Below are 26,569 nucleotides of genomic sequence, written 5' to 3' on the forward strand. Positions count from 1 at the left end.
CTCCCTCCCTCTCTCTCTGCCTCTGCCTCTGCCTCTCTGTAACTCTGCCTTTCAAATAAATAAATACAAAAATAAATAAATAAATCTTAAAAAAAAAAAGTCTCAGCACGCAGGATCCAGGACTGTGCGGCGGGGTGTGTGTGTGTGTGTGTGTGTCTTGGGTGCAGCTCAGGGGACGCCACCTGCCTGGCCACGCCAGAGGCCGTCATCCGCCGCCTGCACGTTCCAGCTTCACTTGTCCAGGTCAGGGTGCTGGGTCCCAGCAGCTCCGGGAGCTGGCAATCCGCATCCCTGGGGGCGCCTTGGGTAACCCCAGCAGCCGGCCCTCAGGGCGGGGGGCGCCGAGTGAGACGGAGCCGCCACCCCCGGCCGCCAGGGGCCGCTGTCGCCGCTCGCGCCGCGCAGGAGCCCGGAACCTCGGCGCGGGGCTTCCGGGCGAGGCCGGACCGAGTCCGCCGGCGTCCCGGGTCCCCCGGGGGTCGGCTGCAACGGCCGGGTGGGCGGGCGGCGCGCGCGCGCGGGCCGTGCGCTCCGGCCGCCATGTACGCTGTGTACAAGCAGGCGCACCCGCCCACCGGCCTCGAGTTCTGCATGTACTGCAACTTCTTCAACAACAGCGAGCGCAACCTCGTGGTGGCCGGCACCTCGCAGCTCTACGTGTACCGCCTGAACCGCGACGCCGAGGTAGGCCGGCCGCGCCGGCCCTGCGGCCCCAGGCGGAGCTCTGCCGCGGCCGCCCACGCGGGTGGCGGCCCGGGCCCCTGCGCCTTCGCGGCGCGCCGGGGCCGGGCGGCGGCTCCTGCAGGGATGCGGGCGCCCGGGCGGGGCGAGCTGAGGGCGCAGAGAAGGCGGCGGGGGCTGCGCGCGCGTGCGTGGAGTGGGACGCGCACGGCTGTGCCAGGGCGCACACGACAGGGACCGGAGTGAGAGCTCTGAACCCAGCCGGTCCCCTTCCGGTCGCCTCCCGCTTCCGTGAGCTCCGCACGTGGCCTCAAGGCCAGAGCCTCCCTCTGCGGGGATGTGGCGGGCAGGGTGCGCCCTGGACTGGGCTCCGGGGGTCTGGGGGTTGAACTAGGGGGTGGGAGATCATCTGCCACCTCCCCCACCTCCCTCTGTTGCTCTGCTTTTGAAATGGATAGAAGTAAACAGCTGGAGAGGGCTTCTTGCCGACACGGGAGCAGATGAGGGCATCGTGCGTCCGAGCTGCCTGCAAGACTTTGTCCTTCCTTTCTTTCTTTTTTTGACAGGCAGAGTGGACAGTGAGAGAGAGACAGAGAGAAAGGTCTTCCTTTTTTGCTGTTGGTTCACCCTCCAATGGCCGCTGCGGCCGGCACATCTCGCTGATCTGAAGCCAGGAGCCAGGTGCTTCTCCTGGTCTCCCATGGGGTGCAGGGCCCAAGCACTTGGGCCATCCTCCACTGCCTTCCTGGCCACGCAGAGAGCTGGCCTGGAAGAGGGGCAACCGGGACAGGATCGGTGCCCCGACCGGGACTAGAACCCGGTGTGCCGGCGCCGCAAGGCAGAGGATTAGCCTGTTGAGCCGCGGCGCCGGCCTCTAGGATGGCTTCTTGCTCATCATCTTGCCAGATCTATATCTACATCCCAGTCTCCACACAGAATCTCCCGTTAGCTTCTGCTTCCTAGCCTACAAAGGTGATTTGTTTACGTCCCATACAGACAGCGACAATCTGCTCTTTCCTGCCTGAGTCTCTCTGTGTCTTCACTCTGCCTGAATCCTCTCCGTCCTTCAAATCCATTTTATTTTATTTATTTATTTTTTTGACAGGCAGAGTGGATAGTGAGAGAGACAGGGAGAAAGGTCTTCCTTTTTGCCGTTAGTTCACCCTCCAATGGCCGCTGCGGCCGGCACATCGCGCCGATCCGAAGCCAGGAGCCAGGTGCTTCTCCTGGTCTCCCATGGGGTGCAGGGCCCAAGGACCTGGGCCATCCTCCACTGCACTCCCGGGCCATAGCAGAGAGCTGGCCTGGACGAGGGGCAACCGGGATAGAATCCGGCGCCCCGACCTGGACTAGAACCCGGTGTGCCGGCGCCGCAAGGCGGAGGATTAGCCTGTTAAGCCACGGCGCCGGCCTGACTTTGTCCTTTCTAACGGGGTCAGACCTTGTCGTGTAATCGGATTTCTTACAGCCCACTGGAGCTCATTCCCGTCTTCTCAGCGTGTACTGAGCGCTTGCCGTGGGCAGACGTCCGGGGAGACGCTGGCGAGCACCGGGCCCACCCATCCCGGGGAGCTCGACAGGCAGGCTGGGGAGTGGGGAGCGTGGGCCGTGCTGAAAACCTCCTTGGGAGGCAGGGGTCCCAGGTGTGGGGCAGAGGTCCTGGAGGCAGAGGGAGCGAGGAGGGAAGAGCAGGGGCGCAGGGGCCAGCTGGGCACTGGCCGGAGCCTCAGGTGGTGGGACACCCTGGGGAGAGACTGGCATGTAGAGGGGCGGGGCTCGGGCCGCTGTCTGGACTGTGTCATTGTTTGGGGTGTAAGCGGTGACCCCGAACTCAGACCGTGTTTCAGAGTCTGAGGATCGGGAATCGGGGGAGGTTGGCTGTGTGGCTGCTGTTCAGGGTCCCGGCCCCCTGGGGCAAGCACTCTGCCTCCCGCTCACCCGCACGCTGCTCCCGGGCGGCAGGCACGAGAGCCGGTGAAACTGCTCTGTGTCGGGGGTAGGCCTGTTCTGTGGTTGTCTCAGCTGGGCTGCACCTCAGAGGCCACTCCTGCCGTGGTCCCCAAGCCTGGTACCGTGTGGATGGCACCACCCAGGAAGCAGCCTGGGGCTGGGCCCTGCGGGAGGGGCCAGGGAGGTCTGGCTGGCCACAGTCCACTGGTGGGGGTGGGGAGCTGGTGCGCCCCCAGAGGCAGCACCCACACTGCTCTGTAGACCCAGGGTTCTTCACAAGACAGGGGCCTGGGTGGGGCAGCATTGGGTGTGGCGTCTGGCTCAGTCCTGTCGCTGCCCTGGGCCTGGGGGGGCCGGCCAGGCCAGGTGTGAGCTCGCTTGGTTTTCCTGGCAGCGTCATGGGTGCAGAGAAGTTGGGCTTCTCGGGTGCTCAGGGCTGTGGTTGTCACGGCCTGGGAGGGCGCCTCCAGGGAATGGGCCAGGCTCGGCCAGCCGGTGTCCAGCACAGCGAGACTGGAGGCGTCCTCCTTTCTGATGGTCACAGCGCCTGGGCCCATGCTGAGACCCATGGTGCAGGTGCTGGGGCAGCAGGGGTGGGGCCTCCCTGGGGCGAGGGCATGAGTGACCCCTCACTGCCCTCTGTCCTTCTTCTAGGCTCAGACCAAGAATGACAGGAGCACAGGTGAGTATAGGGTGGCCACTCTGGGCCTGGCCCCTGGGGGCGGGGGGGTGGTCGGAGCACCTGGCTGAGACCTGGACGCACTGCCCCTGTGCAGAGGGGAAGGCCCACCGGGAGCGGCTGGAGCTGGTGGCCTCCTTCTCCTTCTTCGGCAATGTCATGTCCATGGCCAGTGTGCAGCTGGCGGGGGCCAAGCGGGACGCCCTGCTCCTCAGCTTCAAGGACGCGAAGGTGAGCACTGGGCCTGGGGTGGGGCCTGGCCAGGTGGGGCGGGAGCAGGCAGGCCACAGGCGTGCTCTCCCCGCAGCTGTCGGTGGTGGAGTACGACCCGGGAACCCACGACCTGAAGACCCTGTCCCTACACTACTTCGAGGAGCCCGAGCTGCGGGTAGGGGCTCCTCTGTCCACTGTACTGCCCAGATGCCCCAGGCCTGGCTGACACCCCTGCCCACTCCCCGCCCCAGGCCTGGCTGACGCCCCTGCCCCCTACCCCCCCAGGCCTGGCTGACACCCCTGCCCACTCCCCGCCCCAGGCCTGGCTGACGCCCCTGCCCACTCCCCCCCCCCCAGGCCTGGCTGACACCCCTGCCCACTCCCCCACCCAGGCCTGGCTGAAGCCCCTGCCCACTCCCCCCCCCCAGGCCTGGCTGACGCCCCTGCCCACTCCCCCCCCCCAGGCCTGGCTGATGCCCCTGCCCACCCCCCCCCCCAGGCCTGGCTGACGCCCCTGCCCCCTACCCCCCCAGGCCTGGCTGACGCCCCTGCCCACTCCCCCCCCAGGCCTGGCTGACGCCCCTGCCCCCTACCCCCCCAGGCCTGGCTGATGCCCCTGCCCACTCCCCCCTCCAGGCCTGGCTGACGCCCCTGCCCACTCCCCCCCCCCAGGCCTGGCTGACGCCCCTGCCCACTCCCCCCTCCAGGCCTGGCTGACGCCCCTGCCCACTCCCCCACCCAGGCCTGGCTGACGCCCCTGCCCCCTACCCCCCCCAGGCCTGGCTGACGCCCCTGCCCCCTACCCCCCCCCAGGCCTGGCTGACGCCCCTGCCCCCTACCCCCCCCCAGGCCTGGCTGACGCCCCTGCCCCCTACCCCCCCCCAGGCCTGGCTGACGCCCCTGCCCCCTACCCCCCCCAGGCCTGGCTGACGCCCCTGCCCCCTACCCCCCCCAGGCCTGGCTGACACCCCTGCCCCCTACCCCCCCCCCAGGCCTGGCTGACGCCCCTGCCCACTCCCCCCTGTGCCCGGCTGACACTCCTGCCCCCTGGCTGACGCGCTGCCCCCTGCAGGATGGGTTCGTGCAGAACGTGCACACACCGCACGTGCGGGTGGACCCTGACGGGCGTTGCGCGGCCATGCTCATCTACGGCACGCGGCTGGTGGTGCTGCCCTTCCGCAGGGAGAGCCTGGCCGAGGAGCACGAGGGGCTTGTGGGGGAAGGGTGAGTGCCGGGCGGCAGCCATGTGCGGAGGGCGTGGCGGGTGCTGTGGCCCTGGTGCCCCGGCTGAAGCCTGCCCCCCCAGGCAGAGGTCCAGCTTCCTGCCGAGCTACATCATCGACGTGCGGGCGCTGGACGAGAAGCTGCTCAACATCGTGGACCTGCAGTTCCTGCACGGCTACTATGAGCCCACCCTGCTCATCCTGTTTGAGCCCAACCAGACCTGGCCCGGGTGAGCCCCCTTCTGGCTGGGGGTGGGAGCTTGCCTAGGGAGGCCTGGCCCAGCCCCGCTGACTGGCCTGTTGGCCCAGGCGCGTGGCTGTGAGGCAGGACACCTGCTCCATCGTGGCCATCTCCCTGAACATCACACAGAAGGTGCACCCCGTCATCTGGTCCCTCACCAGTCTGCCCTTCGACTGCACCCAGGCCCTGGCTGTGCCCAAGCCCATAGGTGAGGGCCCTGGGCTGGGCGGAGGCGGGTGCTGGGGTGGGCAGTGGGGCAGGAGCCCAGCCCCCAGCCTCGGCCCTCCCTCAGGTGGCGTGGTGATCTTTGCCGTCAACTCGCTGCTGTACCTGAATCAGAGCGTCCCCCCATATGGAGTCGCCCTCAACAGCCTCACCGCGGGCACCACTGCCTTCCCACTGCGTAAGTGCAGGGGCCTGGGGGAGCGGGCGGCTGGGGGCCAGGGCGGGTCTGCCCGGTCTCACTTCCCCCAACAGGCACCCAGGAGGGGGTGCGCATCACCCTGGACTGCGCCCAGGCCGCCTTCATCTCCTACGACAAGATGGTCATCTCCCTCAAGGGTGGCGAGATGTGAGCCCCTTGCCCCATCCCTGCCTGCTCCATTGCCCCCGTCCCCCCAGGGCCCCCTGGTCCCCGATAGTGTGCACCCCCTGCCCCCCCGGGGCCTCCCAGTGCTCCATTCCCGTCCCCCAGGGCCCCCCGTTCCCCCAGGGCCCCCTGCCCCATCTCAGCGCCCTCCTCCCGCAGCTACGTGCTGACCCTGGTCACCGACAGTGTGCACCCCCTGCCCCCCCAGGGCCTCCCAGTGCCCCCGTCCCCCCAGGGCCCCTGCCCCCTCTCAGCGCCCTCCTCCCACAGCTACGTGCTGACCCTGGTCCCCGATAGTGTGCACCCCCTGCCCCCCCAGGGCCTCCCAGTGCCCCCTTCCCCCCAGGGCCCCCGCCCCCTCTCAGCGCCCTCCTTGCACAGCTACGTGCTGACCCTGGTCACCGACAGTGTGCACCCCCTGCCCCCCCAGGGCCTCCCAGTGCCCCCTTCCCCCCAGGGCCCCCGCCCCCTCTCAGCGCCCTCCTTGCACAGCTACGTGCTGACCCTGGTCACCGACAGTGTGCACCCCCTGCCCCCCCAGGGCCTCCCAGTGCCCCCTTCCCCCCAGGGCCCCTGCCCCCTCTCAGCGCCCTCCTTCCACAGCTACGTGCTGACCCTGGTCACCGATGGCATGCGCAGTGTCCGTGCCTTCCACTTCGACAAGGCGGCTGCCAGCGTCCTTACCACCAGCGTGAGTTGGGGCTGCAGGGGGGGCCCTGGTGCGGCACGGCCCCGCCCTCACCTGCCCCCCTTTCAGATGGTCACGATGGAGCCCGGGTACCTGTTCCTGGGCTCTCGCCTGGGCAACTCCCTCCTCCTCAAGTATACGGAGAAGCTGCAGGAGCCCCCGGCCAGCGCAGACAAGGTGGGTGCCCCGGGCCTGCCGGGTGGCTTCCCCTGTCTTGGGCCTGGGGCCGCTCACCGCCCCCTCCTGCCTCACAGGAAGAGCCTCCCTCCAAGAAGAAGCGAGTGGACACCACTGTGGGCTGGTCAGGTGAGGGTCCCGGGGCGGTGGCTGCGTGGGGCGGGGCCGAGTGGCCCAGCTGGGCTCAGACGGGCTCTGTGCTGCAGGGAGCAAGTCGGTGCCGCAGGACGACGTGGATGAGATCGAGGTGTACGGCAGCGAGGCCCAGTCGGGCACACAGCTGGCCACCTACTCGTTTGAGGTGAGGCTCGGGGTGGCGGTGGGGGGCTGCCCCCGCCAGCCCAGCTGACCCGTGGTGTGCCCGCAGGTGTGTGACAGCATCCTCAACATCGGGCCCTGTGCCAACGCTGCCATGGGCGAGCCCGCCTTCCTCTCCGAAGAGGTGCCTGGGGCTGGGTGGGGGTGGCTGGGATGCCCGGGGTGGGGAGGGGGTGCTCACACCCACCCTGTTCAGTTTCAGAACAGCCCTGAGCCGGACCTGGAGGTCGTGGTGTGCTCCGGCTACGGAAAGAACGGGGCTCTCTCCGTGCTGCAGGTATGTAGGGCAGGTGGGCGCGTCCTTGTGGCAGCTGCCTGGGTTGACCCCACCCCACCCTCTCCATTCCAGAAAAGTATCCGGCCCCAGGTGGTGACGACCTTTGAACTTCCTGGCTGCTACGACATGTGGACCGTCATCGCACCTGTGCACAAGGAGGAGGTAGAGATGACCGGGCTGTGGGGAGGCGCCAGGCATCAGGTGCCACACACCTGCCCTGCCCTGAGCGTCCTGCTCCCCAACTGCCTCTGCAGGAAGACACCCCCAAGGGGGAGGGCTCGGAGCAGGAGGCGGGGACCCCTGAGGCGGAGGACGACGGGCGCCGACACGGCTTCCTCATTCTGAGTCGAGAAGATTCTACCATGGTGAGGGCTGGGGCCTGGGCAGGGTCCCCTGCATGTGTGTGTGGGGAGGGTTCACCTCCCACTGTCGCCCCCAGATCCTGCAGAGGGGCCGGGAGATCATGGAGGCCAGGGTTCCCTGCGTGTGTGTGTGGGGGGGTTCACCTCCCACTGTCGCCCCCAGATCCTGCAGAGGGGCCGGGAGATCATGGAGGCCAGGGTTCCCTGCGTGTGTGTGTGTGGGGGGGTTCACCTCCCACTGTCGCCCCCAGATCCTGCAGAGGGGCCGGGAGATCATGGAGGCCAGGGTTCCCTGCGTGTGTGTGGGGGGGTGTTCACCTCCCACTGTCGCCCCCAGATCCTGCAGAGGGGCCGGGAGATCATGGAGGCCAGGGTTCCCTGCGTGTGTGTGTGGGGGGGTTCACCTCCCACTGTCGCCCCCAGATCCTGCAGACGGGCCAGGAGATCATGGAGCTGGACACCAGTGGCTTTGCCACACAGGGCCCCACGGTGTTTGCCGGGAACATCGGGGATAACCGCTACATAGTCCAAGTGTCACCGCTGGGCATCCGCCTGCTGGAAGGAGGTGGGGTTGGGCGGCCGCTGGGTCCCGAAGAGCGGGCGTGTGCTGACAGCCATGCCCGCTGCCCTGGGCCAGCAGCCGGGTGGGCCGCTGGGTCCCGCGGAGGCGGGCGTGTGCTGACAGCTGTGCCTGCTGCCCTGTGCCCGCAGTGAACCAGCTGCACTTCATCCCCGTGGACCTGGGCGCCCCCATCGTGCAGTGTGCCGTGGCTGACCCCTACGTGGTCATCATGAGTGCCGAGGGCCACGTCACCATGTTCCTGCTCAAGAGCGACTCCTACGGGGGCCGCCACCACCGCCTGGCGCTGCACAAGCCCCCGCTGCACCATGTAGGCCCCCAGCCCGGCCCCTGCCATCTCCCCCCACCCATGTCCCTGCCCGAGGCTGAGCCCTGTGTCTCCCCGCAGCAGTCCAAGGTGATCGCGCTGTGCCTGTACCGGGACGTCAGTGGCATGTTCACCACAGAGAGCCGCCTGGGCGGGGCCCGCGATGAGCTCGGCGGCCGGAGCAGCATGGAGGCCGAGGGCCTGGGCTCGGAGACCAGGTGAGCAGGCGCTGGGGGCGGGGCGTCGGGTTCCCGGGCAGCCTGTGACCACCTGCCACCCCCAGCCCCACGGTGGACGACGAGGAGGAGATGCTGTACGGCGACTCGGGCTCCCTCTTCAGCCCCAGCAAGGAGGAGGCCCGCAGGAGTAGCCAGCCTCCTGCTGACCGGGACCCTGCGCCCTTCCGCGCTGAGCCTACGCACTGGTGTCTGCTGGTGCGGGAGAACGGCACCATGGAGGTGGGCGGGGCCCGAGCGAGGGGTGGGGCGGAGGGTGGGTGGGTCACAGAGGAGGGGCGCTTCCACACAGCAGGGCGCCCCTCTTGCCTCCACCAACTGCTGCTTGCTCCCTCAGATCTACCAGCTCCCCGATTGGCGGCTGGTGTTCCTGGTGAAGAACTTCCCTGTGGGGCAGCGGGTCCTGGTGGACAGCTCCTTTGGACAGCCCACCACCCAAGGCCCTGAGGCCCGCAAGGAGGAGGCCACGCGCCAAGGGGAGCTGCCCCTGGTCAAGGAGGTGCTGCTGGTGGCCCTGGGGAGCCGCCAGAGCAGGCCCTACCTGCTGGTGAGTGGGAGCCCCGCCCCGCCCCGCCCCGCCCCGCCCCACCCACCTACGCACAGCACCTAGCATAGCCCCGCCCCGCCCGCCCAGGCACAGCACCTAGCACAGCCCCTCCCCGCAGGTGCATGTGGACCAGGAGCTGCTCATCTACGAGGCCTTCCCCCACGACTCACAGCTTGGCCAGGGCAACCTCAAAGTCCGGTTCAAGAAGGTGCGAGGGGTGGGGAGAGCCTGGGGAAGGCTGGGGGCTGGGCCAGTGGGGCCTTCACAGTGCCCGCCCCCAGGTCCCCCACAACATCAACTTCCGGGAGAAGAAGCCGAAGCCGTCCAAGAAGAAGGCGGAAGGCGGCAGCAGCGAGGAGGGGCCGGGGCCGCGGGGCCGCGTGGCTCGCTTCCGCTACTTTGAGGACATCTACGGCTACTCAGGGGTAGGCTGGTGCCTTCCTGGGGCGGGGCGGGGCGGGGCGGGGCCTCTGTGCATGCTCACGCGCCTGCCTCCAGGTGTTCATCTGTGGCCCCTCCCCGCACTGGCTGCTGGTGACGGCTCGGGGGGCCCTGCGGCTGCACCCGATGGGCATCGATGGCCCCATTGACTCTTTTGCCCCGTTCCACAACGTCAACTGCCCCCGTGGCTTCCTCTACTTCAACAGACAGGTAGAGTGGCCCTGGGCCCGCAGAACAAGGACCCTCAGCTGTGCTGGGGCCAGGGGTGACCCAAGGGGTGGTATCCAGAGTTTAACGTGGGGAGGGCTGCAGGACGTGGGCCCGACAGCCCTAGCTGGAGGAGCCCTTCCTCGGGGCTGTGTGTCGGCGGCATGCACCCTCCATGAGCCATTTCCTGCAATGGGCCACCAAGGTGAGTGCTTCCCAGGGCTTTCCAGTGGACGGTCCGTGCTCCCTCTGCAGGGCCTCTGTCTCCAGTCGTAGGGGAGTCCCTGAGGGGGGAGCTCACCAGCAGAAGCTGAGGTGCCCAGGCCAGCGCCTGCATGCAGCAGCCCTGTAGGTCTCCTGGGCCCGGGGCCAGGCTCAGCTGACCCCTTCCACCCGCCCCAGGGAGAGCTGAGGATCAGTGTCCTGCCTGCCTACCTGTCCTACGACGCCCCCTGGCCCGTCAGGAAGATACCACTGCGCTGCACAGCCCACTACGTGGCCTACCACGTGGAGTCCAAGGTCTGCGCCCTGCCCCGCGCTTCTCCCCCAGGGAACCACGGTCTGTGTGCCCCGCCCTGCCCCTTCCTCCAGAGACCTGTGGGTCTGGCTCCTGACCTGTGGCACCCGCTGGTTGCCAGGTGTACGCTGTGGCCACCAGCACCAACACCCCGTGTACCCGCATCCCACGCATGACGGGCGAGGAGAAGGAGTTTGAGAGCATCGAGAGAGGTGGGTCCTGCTCAGGGGGCCCTGTGCTGGGCACAGCCCCACCCTGACCTCAGCGTGTCCCACAGATGACCGATACGTCCACCCCCAGCAAGAGGCCTTCTCCATCCAGCTCATCTCCCCGGTCAGCTGGGAGGCCATTCCCAACGCCAGGTGAGGCTGGGTCTGGGCGGGGCGGGAGGGCCTGGCGGGGCGGCCTGGCCTCCTGACCACCCCCTCCCCAGGATCGAACTGGAGGAGTGGGAGCACGTGACCTGCATGAAGACCGTGTCGCTGCGCAGCGAGGAGACCGTGTCCGGCCTCAAGGGCTATGTGGCCGCGGGGACCTGCCTCATGCAAGGCGAGGAGGTCACATGTCGCGGGCGGGTAAGGCCCAGGGGCCCAGGGCTCACCCAGGGCGCCCGGCCGCCCCTGTGCCACCCACACGTCCCCCTGCCCTGCAGATCCTCATCATGGATGTGATCGAGGTGGTGCCTGAGCCCGGCCAGCCCCTGACCAAGAACAAGTTCAAGGTCCTGTATGAAAAGGAGCAGAAGGGGCCGGTGACCGCTCTGTGCCACTGCAATGGTCACCTGGTGTCCGCCATTGGCCAGAAGGTGAGCGCCCGTGCCCCAGCCCCCCGCTCTGCCCCCCATCTGCTGCCCGCTCACCCCCACCCCCATGTCCGCAGATCTTCCTGTGGAGCCTGCGGGCCAGCGAGCTGACCGGCATGGCCTTCATCGACACGCAGCTGTACATCCACCAGATGATCAGCGTCAAGAACTTCATCTTGGCTGCCGACGTCATGAAGAGCATCTCGCTGCTGCGCTACCAGGAGGAGAGCAAGACGCTCAGCCTTGTGTCCCGGGTGTGTGGGGGCCGCGGGGGGCCTGTGGGAGCTCAGCTCGTGCCCTGCGTGTATGGGGCTTGGCAGGGGCAAGCGGCAGCCCCCGGCTGGGCCTGACGCCTCTCCCCCACAGGACGCTAAGCCCCTCGAGGTGTACAGCGTGGACTTCATGGTGGACAATGCTCAGCTGGGCTTCCTGGGTGAGTGTTGGGGCCTGGGGGCTGAGCCAGCACGAGGCTCAGCTGGAACTAACTGGGCCCCTGCCCCACAGTGTCTGACCGAGACCGCAACCTCATGGTGTACATGTACCTGCCGGAAGGTGAGCAGGTCATGGGTCTCCTGGGGCGGGGCGGGGCGGGGCTGGGCAGGCAGTGACCTGAGGGGTCTCTGGCCAGCCAAGGAGAGCTTTGGGGGCATGCGCCTCCTGCGCCGGGCTGACTTCCATGTGGGCGCCCATGTCAACACCTTCTGGAGGACGCCGTGCCGAGGGGCGGCCGACGGGCCGAGCAAGAAATCGGTCATGTGGGAGAACAAGCACATCACGTGGTTCGGTGAGTGCAGGGGCGGCTGTGGCTGGACCGTGGGGACGCCGGGGCAGTCAGCCTCGCTCACACCCTCCCCCACCCCCCAGCCACACTGGACGGCGGCATCGGGCTCCTGCTGCCCATGCAGGAGAAGACGTACCGGCGGCTGCTGATGCTGCAGAACGCACTGACCACCATGCTGCCCCACCACGCAGGCCTGAACCCACGCGCCTTCCGGTGAGCACCGCCCCTCCCCAGCCCTGCTGCCCAGCCCACCCCCTGCCGGACGCTGACCCGGCCCCGCCCCCAGGATGCTGCACGTGGACCGGCGCACTCTGCAGAACGCCGTGCGGAACGTTCTGGACGGGGAGCTGCTCAGCCGCTACCTGTACCTCAGCACCATGGAGCGTGGCGAGCTGGCCAAGAAGATCGGCACCACGCCCGACATCGTGAGTGCCGCCTGCCTGCCCGCCCACCCCAGCACCCCATGCCCAGGCCACGCTGACCCACCCCCTCTCCCTGTAGATCCTGGACGACCTGCTGGAGACGGACCGCGTCACCGCCCACTTCTAGCCCGCGGACACCGCCGCACTGCCTCCCACCCCCTTTTGTACAAACACAGACAGACTGGCTTGAGCTGAGTGGTCATTGCTTGCGTCTGGACACAGAGCCCAGTGTCCCGGGCTGTGGGGCATCGGTGGGGTGGGCCCCAGGGCCCCGAGGTGGGACGGGCTGCTCTGAGGTTGTGGGGCCCCAGGGCCTAGGTCTCCAGGGCTTGGTACAGCTCTTCTGTTGGGGGCATGAGGCCCAGGTGCACCAGGGCTCGAATCAGGAGGGTGGTGAGCCGCATGGCCAGCATCTCCAGCCTAGGGCAGGGGCAGGGTGGTCACTGGCTGGTGGGGACAAGGCCCTGGCCAGCCCCCCACCAGCCCCACGAGTCTGCCCACCTCAGGGCTACTTCGAACTTGAGCGTCTCCCAGAACACCCTGATGTGGCGCAGGAAGCTGCTGCTGCGGAGGCCCTGGTATGTGGCACCGGCCATGCGGCTCCAGGCCCGGACGGCACTGCCAGACACGAGCATGAGCCCCACTGCCTGCACCCGTGTGCCCTGCTGCCCACGCCCGCCCGCCCGGCCCGGCACGCACCTCTTGGCCATGAGGAAGTAGCGGTCCACGGGGCTGCCCAGGGCGGCGTGCACGGCCCGCACGGTGTTGATGTTGCGCAGCACGAGCAGCATGGGCCGCGGCAGTGCCCGCAGCACCACCATGATGCGCTCAAAGTGCTCGCGCGCCATGGCCTGCATGTAGGCCGCCTCCTGGCGGCTCAGCAGGTGCGAGCCCCACAGCTGCCCCAGGCGCACCGGCCGCTGCATGAGCATCTCGGAGAACAGCAGGTAGTCTGGGGGTGGGCAGGGGGCGGCTGCATGGGCCAGGCCCTGGGGGTGCACCCCCACGCCCCGCTGCCCCCCGGGGCCGCCCTCACCTTGCACCCCCAGGGTGGCTGCGTGCTCCCTCATGGCAGCGTCGTTCCTCAGGATGATGGCCCGCCACAGCTGGCACAGGGCCGAGCGGTGCCTGCGGGGGCCCGGCCGTGAGCCCAGCGCTGGGCAGGACGCCCCGGGACAGGCCTGCCCGCCCCCCAGCTTACTTCTCGTCCAGGAACTGGTAGAGCCCGTGGTCCAGCAGCACCAGCTCGGCCGTCCCATCCGGGCCCTTGCGCACCAGCACTAGGGGCACAGCGTGTGGGCTCGGGCTGTGCCGCCCCCACTCCCAGCCCTCCCCGGGGACGGCCTACCGTTGCCAGGGTGCGGGTCCGAGTGGATGAAGCCGGTGTAGAATATCTGCTCCGCAAACGCCCGCGTCAGCTTCTCCGCTATCTGGGGAGGGCGGGTGCTTGCGGCGCCTGCGGCAGCTCCCTACCACCAGCCACCCCACCCCCGAGCACGTGGCACTCACGTCAGCCACCGCCAGCCCCTGGCGCCGGATGGCTTCCAGGTCGTTGACCTTGCAGCCCTCACAGAAGTCGGCTGTCAGCACGCGCTGGCAGGGGGAGAGAGGCTGAGCGTCACAGTCCCCGGCGCCCTGGGGCCCTGCCCGGGGAGAGGCCAGCCCCAGCCCACCTTGCTGGACTTATCCCAGTGCACCCGGGGGACCACGACGTAGCGGAAGTGCCCCAGCTCGCGGGCACAGCGCTCAGCGTTCCGGCCCTCATTCTCGAAGTCCAGCTCCTGTGCCAGGGTCCCCTTCAGGTCCTGGGGGCCACACACAGGGTCAGAAGGCCAGCATGAGGGCAGTGGCCTTCCCCGGAGCCCAGCGGGGAGGGTGCAGCTCTGCAGGCTGCCCAGGCGGCGTCACCTGCAGGACCCAGCTGAAGCCGAAGCTGGGGTGCAGGAGCTCCACCAGGCGCAGCAGCAGCTCCAGCGTGTGCACGTCTCCCTCAAACCGGTCCTGCAGGTCGATGTACTGCACCTGCGCAGATGGGCCAGCTGAGGACCCGGCCCCGGCCAGGCTGGGCGCCCAGGCTGCCGCAGCCCCACACACCTTCACGGCCACTGTGGTGCCGTCCTGCAGCTGGGCTCGGTGCACCTGGGCCAGGCTGGCGGCAGCTATGGGCTGGTAGTCAAACTCTTGGAAGAGCTCGCTGGGCAGGGCCTGGAAGTCTTCAAGGAACAGTTCGTCCACCTGGCAGGAGCGGGTGCGTGCAGCGCTGTGGGGTCACGGGGTCACGGTGGGGGGCCCGCCCCCGCCCCGGGGGCCGGCTCACCTCTCGGAAGCCCCGGCTGAGGGCCCTGTCCTCCAGCACGCGCAGGGTCCGGATGTACTCGGGCGGCAGCAGGTGGTTGAAGGAGCACAGCCCCTGGCCCAGCTTCACGTACAGGCCCCCGTTGCTGATGGCGCCAGCCACGAGTGCGTCAGCAGCACGCTGGTGACACGCTGACATCACTTCCATGTAGCCCGGGCTGTTCTGACCACAGGCAGAGTGCAGGATGGGGGCAGGCGGCTGTGCCCTGGTCCCCAGCTCCCACCGCCTCCAGAGCGCCCCCTCGTGGGCCTGGGGCACCAGCACAAACCTCCTCCACCCCGCGCAGAACGACGTTCGTGCACCACCAGTAGTCCAGGGAGATGAGCAGGCCGATCCTCAGAGACCTGCGGGCAGGGGGCACCTCTGAGCCTCTCCCCCTCCCCCCAGGAGCCTGTGGGCGGCTGCAGAGGTGCAGGGCGGGGTCCCTGTGCCCACACTGTGGGCAGGCCTGCAGGCTGCCAGGATCCTGCTGAGTGCAGAACCGTGGTCAGGGCGGAGATGGGGAGGAGGGTGTGGGAACCGAGGTGGCTCCTGGGCCTCGTGTCGGATTCAGGAAAAGCAGGGGGTGGGAATGAGCCCAGCGACAGAACAGCCCTCTGTGTCTACACTGGCTGGGCAGCCTGGCGAGCACACAGGCAGTGTATGTCGGAGAGACAGCTGAGTGGCACGTCCAGGGAGGCCCCCAGACCCGAGCAGCCACGAGGGACTCCAAGGGGATGATGGAAGGGGACGAGGCACCCCTGCCAGAGACCCATTGGCTGCAGCCGGCCTACGGCACAGCAGTGTAACACCCAAACCCCACTGCTCCACTTCCCATCCGGCTCCCTGCCAAGGCACCTGGGAGAGCAGCGGAGGACGACCCAAGTGCTTGGGCCCCTGCACCTGCGTGGAGACCCAGAGGGGGCTCCTGGCTCCTGGCTCCTGATGGGTGCAGCTCTGGCTGCTCCAGCCGTTTGGGGGGTGAGCCAGCAGATGGAAGACCTCTGTCTCCCCCTCAGATACAGAAATCAAGAGGAAGATCAGGCCCCTGAGGCAGGGAGGCCTGGGCGCTGCTGTTCTGCCCTCCGCTCTCCTATGGCCAAACGCTGCCAGCCCCTCATGTGGGAGCTGACCCTGACCCTCCCCGCCTCACTCCTTCCTTGGGCTCCTGCTCAGCCAGGTGTGCGGCCCTGGGCACCCAGCCAGGGGTGTGCCACAGCCCTGCAGCTGCCTGGGAAGCCGGGTTCAGGGTGCTCTGGCTGCAGCTCTGGCTTAGCGGGCTGTGGAAGCAGACAGGACCCAGCATTGCAGGGACACGGACACCTGGGACGCCTGGGAGCTCTGGGCAAGCTGACCGGGGGGGGGGGGGGAGACAGGGCCGGTCCCTCCCAGAGGCTGCAGGCCCAGGGGTCCACGCTTCCTCACGCCTGTGGCTGCCCCTAGAGTGAACCCCAGCTAAGCCTCTGCGTGTCTGAAAACCTGGGTGCCCCGGGGCCCTGCAGGGGGCAGGTGTCGAGGCTGGCAGCGAAGCCACCCACAGCCCGTGTGGGAGGGCCTCGCGCTGGCCCTGGCCCTGCCTCGGTGGATCCAGGGGGCTCCTGGCCTCACCCAGCCTCTGGGTGAACCAGTAGGCGGGAGCTCTGCCTGCCCCCAACCCCAGGACGTCAGCCCAGCCACAGGGCGCAGCCGTGCCACATCCTCCCCTGGCGGTCACTCCCTCCACCCCACCTGAGGTTCCCCTCAGAACCGGGGACCGGAGGTGACCAAAAGCAGCAGCGCCAGCAGATCTCCCACCCCCAGGTTCTGGCCTGGGAGAGGAAGGACACTGGACAGCTCTGGGGACCAGAGCCCAGAGCAGACCCACAGGCAGGACCCCTCCCTGCCAGTCCCAACTGTGTGTGGATACTGCCTGTCCCCATGAGGACATTTATGTGTGTGGACACTGCCTGTCCCCATGAGGACACCTGTGTGTGTGTGGACCCTGCCTGTCCCCATGTGGTCACCTGTGTGAGTGTGGACACTGTCCCCATGTGGTCACCGGTGTGTGTGGACACTGTCCCCATGTGGTCACGTGTGAGTGTGGACCCTGCCTGTCCCCATGTGGTCACCTGTGTGTGTGTGGACACTGTCCCCATGTGGTCACGTGTGAGTGTGGACCCTGCCTGTCCCCATGTGGTCACCTGTGTGTGTGTGGACCCTGCCTGTCCCCATGTGGTCACCTGTGTGTGTGTGGACCCTGTCCCCATGTGGTCACCTGTGTGTGTGGACACTGTCCCCATGTGGTCGCGTGTGAGTGTGGACCCTGCCTGTCCCCATGTGGTCACCTTTGTGTATGTGGACCCTGCCTGTCCCCATGTGGTCACCTGTGTGTGTGGACACTGTCCCCATGTGGTCACGTGTGAGTGTGGACCCTGTCTGTCCCCATGTGGTCACCTGTGTGTGTGTGGACCCTGCCTGTCCCCATGTGGTCACCTGTGTGAGTGTGGACCCTGTCCCCATGTGGACACCTGTGTGTGTGTGGACCCTGTCCCCATGTGGTCACCTGTGTGAGTGTGGACCCTGTCCCCATGTGGTCACCTGTGTGTGTGTGGACCCTGTCCCCATGTGGTCACCTGTGTGTGTGGGGACCCTGTCCCCATGTGGTCACCTGTGTGTGTGGACACTGTCCCCATGTGGTCACGTGTGAGTGTGGACCCTGCCTGTCCCCATGTGGTCACCTGTGTGTATGTGGACCCTGCCTGTCCCCATGTGGTCACCTGTGTGTGTGGACACTGTCCCCATGTGGTCACCTGTGTGTGTGTGGACCCTGTCCCCATGTGGTCACCTGTGTGTGTGTGGACCCTGTCCCCATGTGGTCACCTGTGTGTGTGTGGACCCTGCCTGTCCCCATGTGGTCACCTGTGTGTGTGTGGACCCTGCCTGTCCCCATGTGGACACCTGTGTGTGTGTGGACCCTGTCCCCATGTGGTCACCTGTGTGTGTGGACACTGTCCCCATGTGGTCACCTGTGTGTGTGTGGACACTGTCCCCATGTGGTCACCTGTGTGTGTGTGGACCCTGTCCCCATGTGGTCACCTGTGTGTGTGGACCCTGTCCCCATGTGGACACCTGTGTGTGTGTGGACCCTGTCCCCATGTGGACACCTGTGTGTGTGTGGACCCTGTCCCCATGTGGTCACCTGTGTGTGTGGACACTGTCCCCATGTGGTCACCTGTGTGTGTGTGGACCCTGCCTGTCCCCATGTGGTCACCTGTGTGTGTGTGGACACTGTCCCCATGTGGTCACGTGTGAGTGTGGACCCTGCCTGTCCCCATGTGGTCACCTGTGTGTGTGTGGACCCTGCCTGTCCCCATGTGGTCACCTGTGTGTGTGTGGACCCTGTCCCCATGTGGTCACCTGTGTGTGTGGACACTGTCCCCATGTGGTCACGTGTGAGTGTGGACCCTGCCTGTCCCCATGTGGTCACCTTTGTGTATGTGGACCCTGCCTGTCCCCATGTGGTCACCTGTGTGTGTGGACACTGTCCCCATGTGGTCACGTGTGAGTGTGGACCCTGTCTGTCCCCATGTGGTCACCTGTGTGTGTGTGGACCCTGCCTGTCCCCATGTGGTCACCTGTGTGAGTGTGGACCCTGTCCCCATGTGGACACCTGTGTGTGTGTGGACCCTGTCCCCATGTGGTCACCTGTGTGTGTGGACACTGTCCCCATGTGGTCACCTGTGTGAGTGTGGACCCTGTCCCCATGTGGTCACCTGTGTGTGTGTGGACCCTGTCCCCATGTGGTCACCTGTGTGTGTGGGGACCCTGTCCCCATGTGGTCACCTGTGTGTGTGGACACTGTCCCCATGTGGTCACGTGTGAGTGTGGACCCTGCCTGTCCCCATGTGGTCACCTTTGTGTATGTGGACCCTGCCTGTCCCCATGTGGTCACCTGTGTGTGTGGACACTGTCCCCATGTGGTCACCTGTGTGTGTGTGGACCCTGTCCCCATGTGGTCACCTGTGTGTGTGTGGACCCTGTCCCCATGTGGTCACCTGTGTGTGTGTGGACCCTGCCTGTCCCCATGTGGTCACCTGTGTGTGTGTGGACCCTGCCTGTCCCCATGTGGACACCTGTGTGTGTGTGGACCCTGTCCCCATGTGGTCACCTGTGTGTGTGGACACTGTCCCCATGTGGTCACCTGTGTGTGTGTGGACACTGTCCCCATGTGGTCACCTGTGTGTGGACCCTGTCCCCATGTGGTCACCTGTGTGTGTGGACCCTGTCCCCATGTGGACACCTGTGTGTGTGTGGACCCTGTCCCCATGTGGACACCTGTGTGTGTGTGGACCCTGTCCCCATGTGGTCACCTGTGTGTGTGGACACTGTCCCCATGTGGTCACCTGTGTGTGTGTGGACCCTGTCCCCATGTGGACACCTGTGTGTGTGGACCCTGCCTGTCCCCATGTGGTCACCTGTGTGTGTGGACCCTGTCCCCATGTGGTCACCTGTGTGAGTGTGGACCCTGTCCCCATGTGGACACCTGTGTGTGTGTGGACCCTGTCCCCATGTGGTCACCTGTGTGTGTGGACCCTGCCTGTCCCCATGTGGTCACCTGTGTGTGTGTGGACCCTGTCCCCATGTGGTCACCTGTGTGTGTGGACACTGTCCCCATGTGGTCACCTGTATGAGTGTGGACCCTGTCCCCATGTGGTCACCTGTGTGTGTGGACACTGTCCCCATGTGGTCACCTGTGTGTGTGTGGACCCTGCCTGTCCCCATGTGGTCACCTGTGTGTGTGGACCCTGTCCCCATGTGGTCACCTGTGTGAGTGTGGACCCTGTCCCCATGTGGACACCTGTGTGTGTGTGGACCCTGTCCCCATGTGGTCACCTGTGTGTGTGAACACTGTCCCCATGTGGTCACCTGTGTGTGTGTGGACACTGTCCCCATGTGGTCACCTGTGTGTGTGGACACTGTCCCCATGTGGTCACCTGTGTGTGTGGACACTGTCCCCATGTGGTCACCTGTGTGTGTGGACCCTGCCTGTCCCCATGTGGTCACCTGTGTGTGTGGACCCTGCCTGTCCCCATGTGGTCACCTGTGTGTGTGGACACTGCCTGTCCCCATGTGGTCACCTGTGTGTGTGGACACTGTCCCCATGTGGTCACCTGTGTGTGTGTGGACCCTGTCCCCATGTGGTCACCTGTGTGTGTGGACACTGTCCCCATGTGGTCACGTGTGAGTGTGGACCCTGTCTGTCCCCATGTGGTCACCTGTGTGTGTGTGGACACTGTCCCCATGTGGTCACCTGTGTGTGTGTGGACCCTGCCTGTCCCCATGTGGTCACGTGTGAGTGTGTGGACCCTGTCCCCATGTGGACACCTGTGTGTGTGTGGACACTGCCTGTCCCCATGTGGTCACCTGTGTGAGTGTGGACCCTGTCCCCATGTGGTCACCTGTGTGTGGACCCTGCCTGTCCCCATGTGGACACCTGTGTGTGTGTGGACCCTGTCCCCATGTGGTCACCTGTGTGTGTGGACCCTGTCCCCATGTGGTCACGTGTGAGTGTGGACCCTGTCTGTCCCCATGTGGTCACCTGTGTGTGTGTGGACACTGTCCCCATGTGGTCACCTGTGTGTGTGTGGACACTGTCCCCATGTGGTCACCTGTGTGTGTGTGGACCCTGTCCCCATGTGGACACCTGTGTGTGTGTGGACACTGCCTGTCCCCATGTGGTCACCTGTGTGAGTGTGGACCCTGTCCCCATGTGGTCACCTGTGTGTGGACCCTGCCTGTCCCCATGTGGACACCTGTGTGAGTGTGGACCCTGCCTGTCCAGCAGCGTGTGAGGAGGAGGTGCCCCCTGCACAGGCCAGGGCTGGTCTGGGGGAGGGGCTGTGCAGCTGGCGCCAGCTCGCGGGACCCTCGCCTGCCAGGCTCTTGCCCACATCACCTGTGCCCCGTCCGTCAGCCCCTCCCCACGCGTTCCCAGAACCCCCATCCCCAGGAGGGGCTCGCAGGGGCCAGGCCCAGGCCACCTACCTGCCGAAGCGCCCGATGCCGTCCACGGTGAGCCGCATGCGCCTCCTCTCGCGAGGCTCGGAGGTGAAGTAGCGGACGCCAAGGAGCAGGGGTACGGCCACCACGGTGCCGGACAGCGCCTTCCTCCACAGGGACGCGCGCCGCAGGGCCCTGGGCAGAGAACGGCTCTGCTGCGCGTGCCCTCAGCCCCACGGCCACGCCTTCTGGGGCTGCGCTCACGGGACTGCAGAGGATGGGCAGCGCTGGCCACCAGCCCAGTGTCCAGCCACGGCTGCAGGCCGGGATGGCGGAGGCCAGCAGTGCTACAGCAGGGGTGCTGCTTGGCTTGGCTGCGAGGCTGCCACCCGGCACGCTGGCCGCCCACTTCAGAGCGCCCAGTTCGAGCCCCAGCTCTTCTGCTTCTGTCAGTGCACCTGGGGGCAGCAGGAGCTGGTCCAAGCGCTTGGGCCCTGCCCCCACGCGGGAGACCCGGTGGCGTCTGGGCTCCTGGCTCCAGCCCGGCCCAGCCCTGGCTGTTGCAGGCACTGGGGAGTGAACCCGTGGATGGAAGCTCTCTCTCTGCATTGCAAATAATTTTCTTAAAAAAAAAAAAAAAAAAAAAAGGCCGGCGCCGCGGCTCACTAGGCTAATCCTCCGCCTTGCGGCGCTGGCACACCGGGTTCTGGTCCCGGTCGGGGCACCGATCCTGTCCCGGTTGCCCCTCTTCCAGGCCAGCTCTCTGCTGTGGCCAGGGAGTGTAGTGGAGGATGGCCCAAGTCCTTGGGCCCTGCACCCCATGGGAGACCAGGAGAAGCACCTGGCTCCTGCTATCGGATCAGCACGGTGCGCCGGCCGCAGCGCGCCTACCGCGGCGGCCATTGGAGGGTGAACCAACGGCAAAGGGAGGACCTTTCTCCCTGTCTCTCTCTCACTGTCCACTCTGCCTGTCAAAAATTAAAAAAAAAAAAAAAAAGCCAGGGCCCGCACTGTGGCACAGCAGGTTAAAGCCACGGCCTGCAGTGCCAGCATCCCATATGGGCGCTGGTTCGAGTCCTGGCCACTCCACTTCCAGTCCAGCTCTCTGCTGTGGCCTGGGAAAGCAGCAGAGGATGGCCCTAGTACTTGGGCCCTGCACCCGCCTGGGAGACCCAGTGGAGCTCTTGGCTTTGGCCTGGCCCAGCCTGGGCCATCTGCAGTGAACCAGCACATGGAGACCTCTGTCTCCCTCTGTAACTCTGCCTTTCAACTAAGTGACCAAGTCTCAAACAAAACCAAACCAGGAAACAGGGAGGGCCTCCCCATGCCCACCCCCCATTCCCAGCCTCGAGTCCCCGTCTCGGGGTCTCTCCTGCTCTCACGCACAGAGCGCTGGGGGCAGGACTCACCCGCCCTCCCTGTCAGACCACCTCGCTCCCACCGCACGCCTGGCCTGTCCACCACCAGGCCTGGGGGCCTTGGCGCAGCCTTTCCTGCTGTCCCTGCCGTGACCCATGGCCCTCCCTGTCCCAGGTGGGGGCCCCTACCTTGCAGGGGGGCTCCTGAAGCTTTTCTGGAAGTGGGTAGCGGGGGGCGGCCAGGCCTTCTCCCTGCCCTGCAGCATGGCAGAGTGGAAGCGGCAGAGTCGCAGCTGCAAGACAGCAGAGGCCGGGGTGGTGAGCAGGGACACTCCCTGGGGGCCCTGCGGCAGCCCCACAGACGTGGGGGCCAGGCCCGGAAGCCAGCCAGCCCCCGACGGAGAGTGGAGAGGTGGCCGCACTCTCAGCCACAGGAAGTCGGCGCAGCTCAGCCTGGGCCCAGAAGGTACCAGAAACCCTCATCAAGGGACAGGTGCTGGGCACAGCCGTAAGGGCACGGGTTCGAGTCCCAGCTCCAGCCTGGACTCCAGCGTCCCGACGCGTGCCCTGGTGAGGGCTCCAGTGGTTCAATTCCTGCCACCCCCGCGAGGCCTGGGCTCAGGCCCAACCCAGCCCGAGTGCCGCGGGCACTTGGGAAGTGAGCCAGCAGGTGGGCGCTGTCTTTCCCTCTCTGCCTCTGGACCACAAGCTGCCCAGCAGTGCGCAGGAGAGAAAGGACTCAGGGCACCGAGGGACCAAGGCGGCAGCCGCCCCGAGCCGAGCACACGCCCCCCCCCCACCAGCGTAGCACACAGGCCCCGCCCCCAGCCGAGCACACAGCCCCGAGCCGAGCACACAGCCCCGAGCCGAGCACACAGGCCCCTCCCCCCAGCCGAGCACACAGCCCCGAGCGGAGCACACAGCCCCAGGCCGAGCACACAGCCCCACATGAGCCGAGCGCACAGCCCTGGGCCGAGCACACAGCCCTGGGCCGAGCACACAGCCCCGAGTGGAGCGCACAGCCCCGGGCCGAGGGGAGCACACAGCCCCGGGCCGAGCGGAGCACACAGCCCCCCCCCCCAGCCAGCACACAGCCCCGGGCCGAGCACACAGCCCCAGGCCAAGCACACAGCCCCACATGAGCCGAGCGCACAGCCCTGGGCCGAGCACACAGCCCCGGGCGGAGCACACAGCCCCAGGCCGAGCACACAGCCCCGAGCCGAGCACACAGCCCCGGGCCGAGCACACAGCCCCAGGCCGAGCACACAGCCCCGGGCCGAGCACACGGCCCCCCGTGAGCCGAGCACACAGCCCTGCAGGCAGCCCAAGGACCGCAGAAAAGCGCAGAAGCAGGGAGCGGCCATGACCCATTGTCCCGGGACCACGCAAGGCCGCACACAGCCAGCGCCGCCTCTCAGGGAGAACCAGAGGCAGACGGGGTGGGGGTGGGGCCGCCCGCCACCTGGGGGCCTCTGGAGCCAGGACGCCTGTGTGGAGAACCTGCCACAGCGACCACGGTGGGGACAGACGCCCCAAACTCCCTCCCGCCTCCTCAGCCCTGCGCCGGCCGCCACTTCCACACACACACGCTCGCCCGCCCACCAGCCCCTCAGGCAGGCCCCGTGTGCACCCAGGAGCCGCAGCGAGAGCACCGTGGCAATTCTGGAGGCAGGAGATGGCCTGAGTGCCTGGAACAGAACCGAAGACGGTGGGGCTGAGGGGGGCTGCTCCGGAAGACAGGGGCACCAGGAGCACCGGGGCACCGGGCTTCCTCACAGGACACGAATAGACCCGGCAGGGGCTCCGGCTGGGCGGCCAGTCCAGGAGCAGGCACAAGTTGAGGGGGGGCAAAGCCACAGCCTGGGAAGGGGACATTGGGAGACAAGGCCAAGTGGATTCGGGACAAGGTGCCCAAAGGCGCCGGGGGGCATACTCTGGTCTCGGGAGCCCTACGCCCATGAGCGAGGATGGACGCCGGCCAGCAGCGCGGCCCTGTGCTGGGCCTGGATTATCAGTGACCCTGAGAGCAGCCCGCAGATACAGCACCAGGCACCCACTGGGCAGCGCGCTTCTCAGAAAAAGGCAGGGGCCTGGGGTCAGCTGAGGACCGGGGCAGACCCAGGCGGCAGGCACGGCCGACCGTGGCCAGGACCGGTGCTTCCAGGCCTTGCTTGGTCAGGGCTGACCTCTGACGTGAGTGGCCCGATGACAACACAGAGGTAAACGTGCAGGGCTGGGCACCTGGCCCGACGGGCCCGACAGCAGCTCTCTGCTGACGCACACCCAGCAGAGTTCCCGGCCCAGCCCGGCTGCCGCCAGCTCTCGGGAGTGAACCGGCGGAGCAAGGCCTCTCTCCCTCTTTCCACTTTAAGAGGTACGGGCGGCGCTGTGATACGGCACATTAAGCTGCCAGCATCCCCGGTGGGCGCCGGTTCCAGTCCCGGCTGCTCCACTCCCGATCCAGCTCCCTGCTGATGTGCCTGGGAAAGCAGCAGAAGATGGCCCAAGTGCCTGGGTCCCTGCACCCACATGGGAGACCCGGACGAAGCTCCTGGCTGCTGCTTCAGCCTGGCCCAGTCCTGGCCGATGCAGCTGCGTGGGGAGTGAACCAGCAGACGGAAGACCTCACCCTCTCTGCCTCTTCCACCAGTTCTGCCTTTGAAATAAACAAATAATTTGAGAGAGAGAGAGAGAGAAAGGAGGGAGGGAGGGGGAGGGGGGGAGAGGGGGAGAGGGGGAGAGGGAGGGGGAGAGGGGGAGAGGGGGAGAGGGAGGGGGAGAGGGAGGGGGGAGGGGGAGGAAGGGAGGGAGGGAGGGGGAGAGGAAGGGGGGAGAGGGGAAGAGGGAGGGGGAGAGGGGGAGAGGAAGGGGGGAGAGGGGGAGAGGGAGGGGAGGGGGGAGGGAAGGAGGGGGAGGGGGAGGAAGGGAGGAGGGAGGGGAGAGGAAGGGGGGAGAGGGGAAGAGGGAGGGGGAGGACAGAGGTGTCTGTCTGGCCCGGACCAGAAGGCAGCAGCTCTGCCCGCGTGTGCAGGGGCTCAGCACAGGGCCGGGAAGACAGCAAGCCGGCCTGAGTGGACAGAAGTGTCAGCGTGCAGAAGGGAACAAGGGGGGCAGGGCAGACAGCCCCGAGGCCGAGTCCCACAAGGAAGCAGCGGAAGGCGGGCACCGAACAGCGCGCGGCAGCTCCGTCCGGTGCAGGGAGCCCAGCCCGAGCACCCAGATGGCCCGGGGGAGGGGCAGGAGTAAGACCCTGCCCACCGTCAGCAGCTGTGTGTGCGGCACAGGGACCCCCGACAGCCCGGACCGGGGAGCGCGCTCAGGACTCGCGCGTGCCGCAGGGCCGCGCCACCCCGGCCGATGGCCACCCGAGGCGGGTGGCAGGAAGAGCCAAGGCCCTGCCGGAGTCCACAGCCGCACGCGGCCCTTGCGCAGAGATCACCTCTCGGCGACGCCCGCGCCTGTCCTCGCCCCGCCCCTGGCACCTGCAGGGCTGGGGGCACACAGCGCCCAGCACACAGAATGTTCCGGAAGACAACGGCCCCAGGTTTCTCACACAGCAGGCAGGAGCCCCGGGGCCCTCCCCGCTCTGCCGGCCTTGAGGCCGGGGCCGCCGCCCTCGCAGGCGCCCGGGAACAGAGGCGGCGGGCGCTCGCCTGCCCCAGGCGCGGAGGGCAGCGGGCTGGCCGCGGACACGAGGTCTTCCGCTGCGCTGCCAGAGTCCCCAGCAGGGCTGTGCCGGCGGGCACTCGCCAGAGCGCCTCCACCTGCCCGGCACCGGAGACGTCCCCCAGGACCCAAAGGCCCCGTGCGGCCAAGCCCGCGGCCAGACCCCCGGGGCCCCACGCACGGCCACGGCGGCGCAGGACGGCGGAGAAGACCCGCAGCCGGCCCGCTCCCCGAGGTGTGCAGCCCCCAGCGGGGCTGGCCGTGGGCTAGCAGGCGGCAGGGAAGAGGCCCCCGGCGCCGCCCCCCGCGAGGGCCCCGCGCGACCCCGGGGCAGGACGGCCGCGGCCGCCGGAGCGCCCGTCCCCGGGCGCGGGAGCTCCCAGCCGCGCATCCCAGCCTCCCCCACGCGCGCCGGGCCGCGGGCCGCGGGCCGCGGGTCCCGGGGGCGTCTGAGCGCCGTGGGGGCCCCCGAGGAGCCGGGGCGCCCCAGGGTCCTCACCGGTCGCCACATCTCCGAGACGCGCCGCGCTCCCGCCCCGAGCCGCCTCGCGTGGGCACAGTGCGCACGCGCGCCCCGCCCGCCGCGGTAGGCGGGGCTCACGGCCGGGCCGCGGCGCGCGTCTGGCCCTGCGGCGCAGCGGTGCCCCCTGGCGGTCACCGGCGGCCCGGCCTCGGCGCCTACATGCACTCCCCTGGAGCGCAGGTTCGAGGCCTATGCTCACCGCCGGAACACGACGCCTGCGGTAGGGGTACGGCAAGCAGCAGCTGGTGCGAGGTGTGGAGGGCGAGGGGTGCCTCCCCAGGTCTCTCCCCAAAGGGAGGCTGTAACTCACAAGCTAAGCCCCTAGTTGGGTCCCTGTATTCTGTTGGGTCGAGCCCAGCTTTCGGCTTAAGCAGGAGCAAGGAGCCAGAGGCTGCAGGCCCAGCCTGCCCTGGCCCCACCTCCCTCTCCCCCAGGCCTCTGCCGCCACCAGGCGCTGTCCAGTGGGTTTT

The 26,569-nt window shown here is 67.6% G+C and overlaps 2 protein-coding genes across 3 annotated transcripts; one reads left to right on the forward strand and one right to left on the reverse strand.

The window, feature by feature from the left end:
- The first annotated feature begins 487 nt into the window (after window positions 1-487).
- CPSF1 (cleavage and polyadenylation specific factor 1) lies at window positions 488-12,448 on the forward strand. The gene is made up of 37 exons (XM_062187848.1): window positions 488-684; window positions 3,286-3,313; window positions 3,408-3,541; window positions 3,618-3,698; window positions 4,596-4,747; window positions 4,830-4,976; window positions 5,056-5,195; window positions 5,280-5,390; window positions 5,465-5,558; window positions 6,180-6,267; window positions 6,334-6,441; window positions 6,519-6,570; window positions 6,648-6,742; window positions 6,809-6,883; window positions 6,956-7,036; window positions 7,109-7,198; window positions 7,291-7,401; window positions 7,822-7,963; window positions 8,110-8,288; window positions 8,367-8,503; window positions 8,569-8,743; window positions 8,859-9,068; window positions 9,187-9,276; window positions 9,350-9,493; window positions 9,567-9,719; window positions 10,119-10,235; window positions 10,355-10,445; window positions 10,511-10,595; window positions 10,667-10,808; window positions 10,886-11,038; window positions 11,113-11,289; window positions 11,402-11,468; window positions 11,540-11,587; window positions 11,664-11,819; window positions 11,900-12,029; window positions 12,103-12,241; window positions 12,318-12,448. Exons 1-37 carry the CDS (start codon window positions 541-543, stop codon window positions 12,363-12,365), a joined length of 4,314 nt encoding a protein of 1,437 aa, XP_062043832.1. The 5' UTR covers window positions 488-540; the 3' UTR covers window positions 12,366-12,448.
- An 89-nt stretch (window positions 12,449-12,537) lies between these two features.
- ADCK5 (aarF domain containing kinase 5) lies at window positions 12,538-26,131 on the reverse strand. 2 transcript variants are annotated; one of them, XM_062187851.1, is made up of 15 exons: window positions 26,076-26,131; window positions 22,100-22,203; window positions 20,598-20,747; window positions 14,863-14,938; window positions 14,556-14,756; window positions 14,333-14,473; window positions 14,147-14,260; window positions 13,912-14,043; window positions 13,748-13,831; window positions 13,587-13,632; window positions 13,440-13,518; window positions 13,275-13,366; window positions 12,938-13,190; window positions 12,740-12,856; window positions 12,538-12,658 (listed from the first exon to the last, which is right to left on the reverse strand). In XM_062187851.1, exons 1-15 carry the CDS (start codon window positions 26,085-26,087, stop codon window positions 12,553-12,555), a joined length of 1,707 nt encoding a protein of 568 aa, XP_062043835.1. In that variant the 5' UTR covers window positions 26,088-26,131; the 3' UTR covers window positions 12,538-12,552. The 2 variants fall into 2 exon arrangements, with proteins under 2 accessions (XP_062043835.1, XP_062043833.1); XM_062187849.1 differs by having other exon boundaries at window positions 13,587-13,668.
- Window positions 26,132-26,569: the final 438 nt, after the last annotated feature.

This window comes from Lepus europaeus, chromosome 4, assembly GCF_033115175.1.
Source record: "Lepus europaeus isolate LE1 chromosome 4, mLepTim1.pri, whole genome shotgun sequence".
Taxonomy (NCBI): Eukaryota; Metazoa; Chordata; class Mammalia; order Lagomorpha; family Leporidae; genus Lepus; species Lepus europaeus.

Bases quoted from the DNA above. Each gene is read 5' to 3' on its own strand.
- CPSF1 (XM_062187848.1), top strand. From the start codon at position 541: ATGTACGCTGTGTACAAGCAGGCGCACCCGCCCACCGGCCTCGAGTTC. The intron at 3,314-3,407 runs GTGAGTATAGGG...GCCCCTGTGCAG, and splicing joins CAAGAATGACAGGAGCACAG to AGGGGAAGGCCCACCGGGAG. The intron at 4,748-4,829 runs GTGAGTGCCGGG...CTGCCCCCCCAG, and splicing joins GAGGGGCTTGTGGGGGAAGG to GCAGAGGTCCAGCTTCCTGC.
- ADCK5 (XM_062187849.1), bottom strand. The intron at 14,044-14,146 runs GTGACGCCGCCT...TGTGGCCCCCAG, and splicing joins GCTTCAGCTGGGTCCTGCAG to GACCTGAAGGGGACCCTGGC. The intron at 12,857-12,937 runs GTGCGTGCCGGG...CGTGTCTGGCAG, and splicing joins TACTTCCTCATGGCCAAGAG to TGCCGTCCGGGCCTGGAGCC.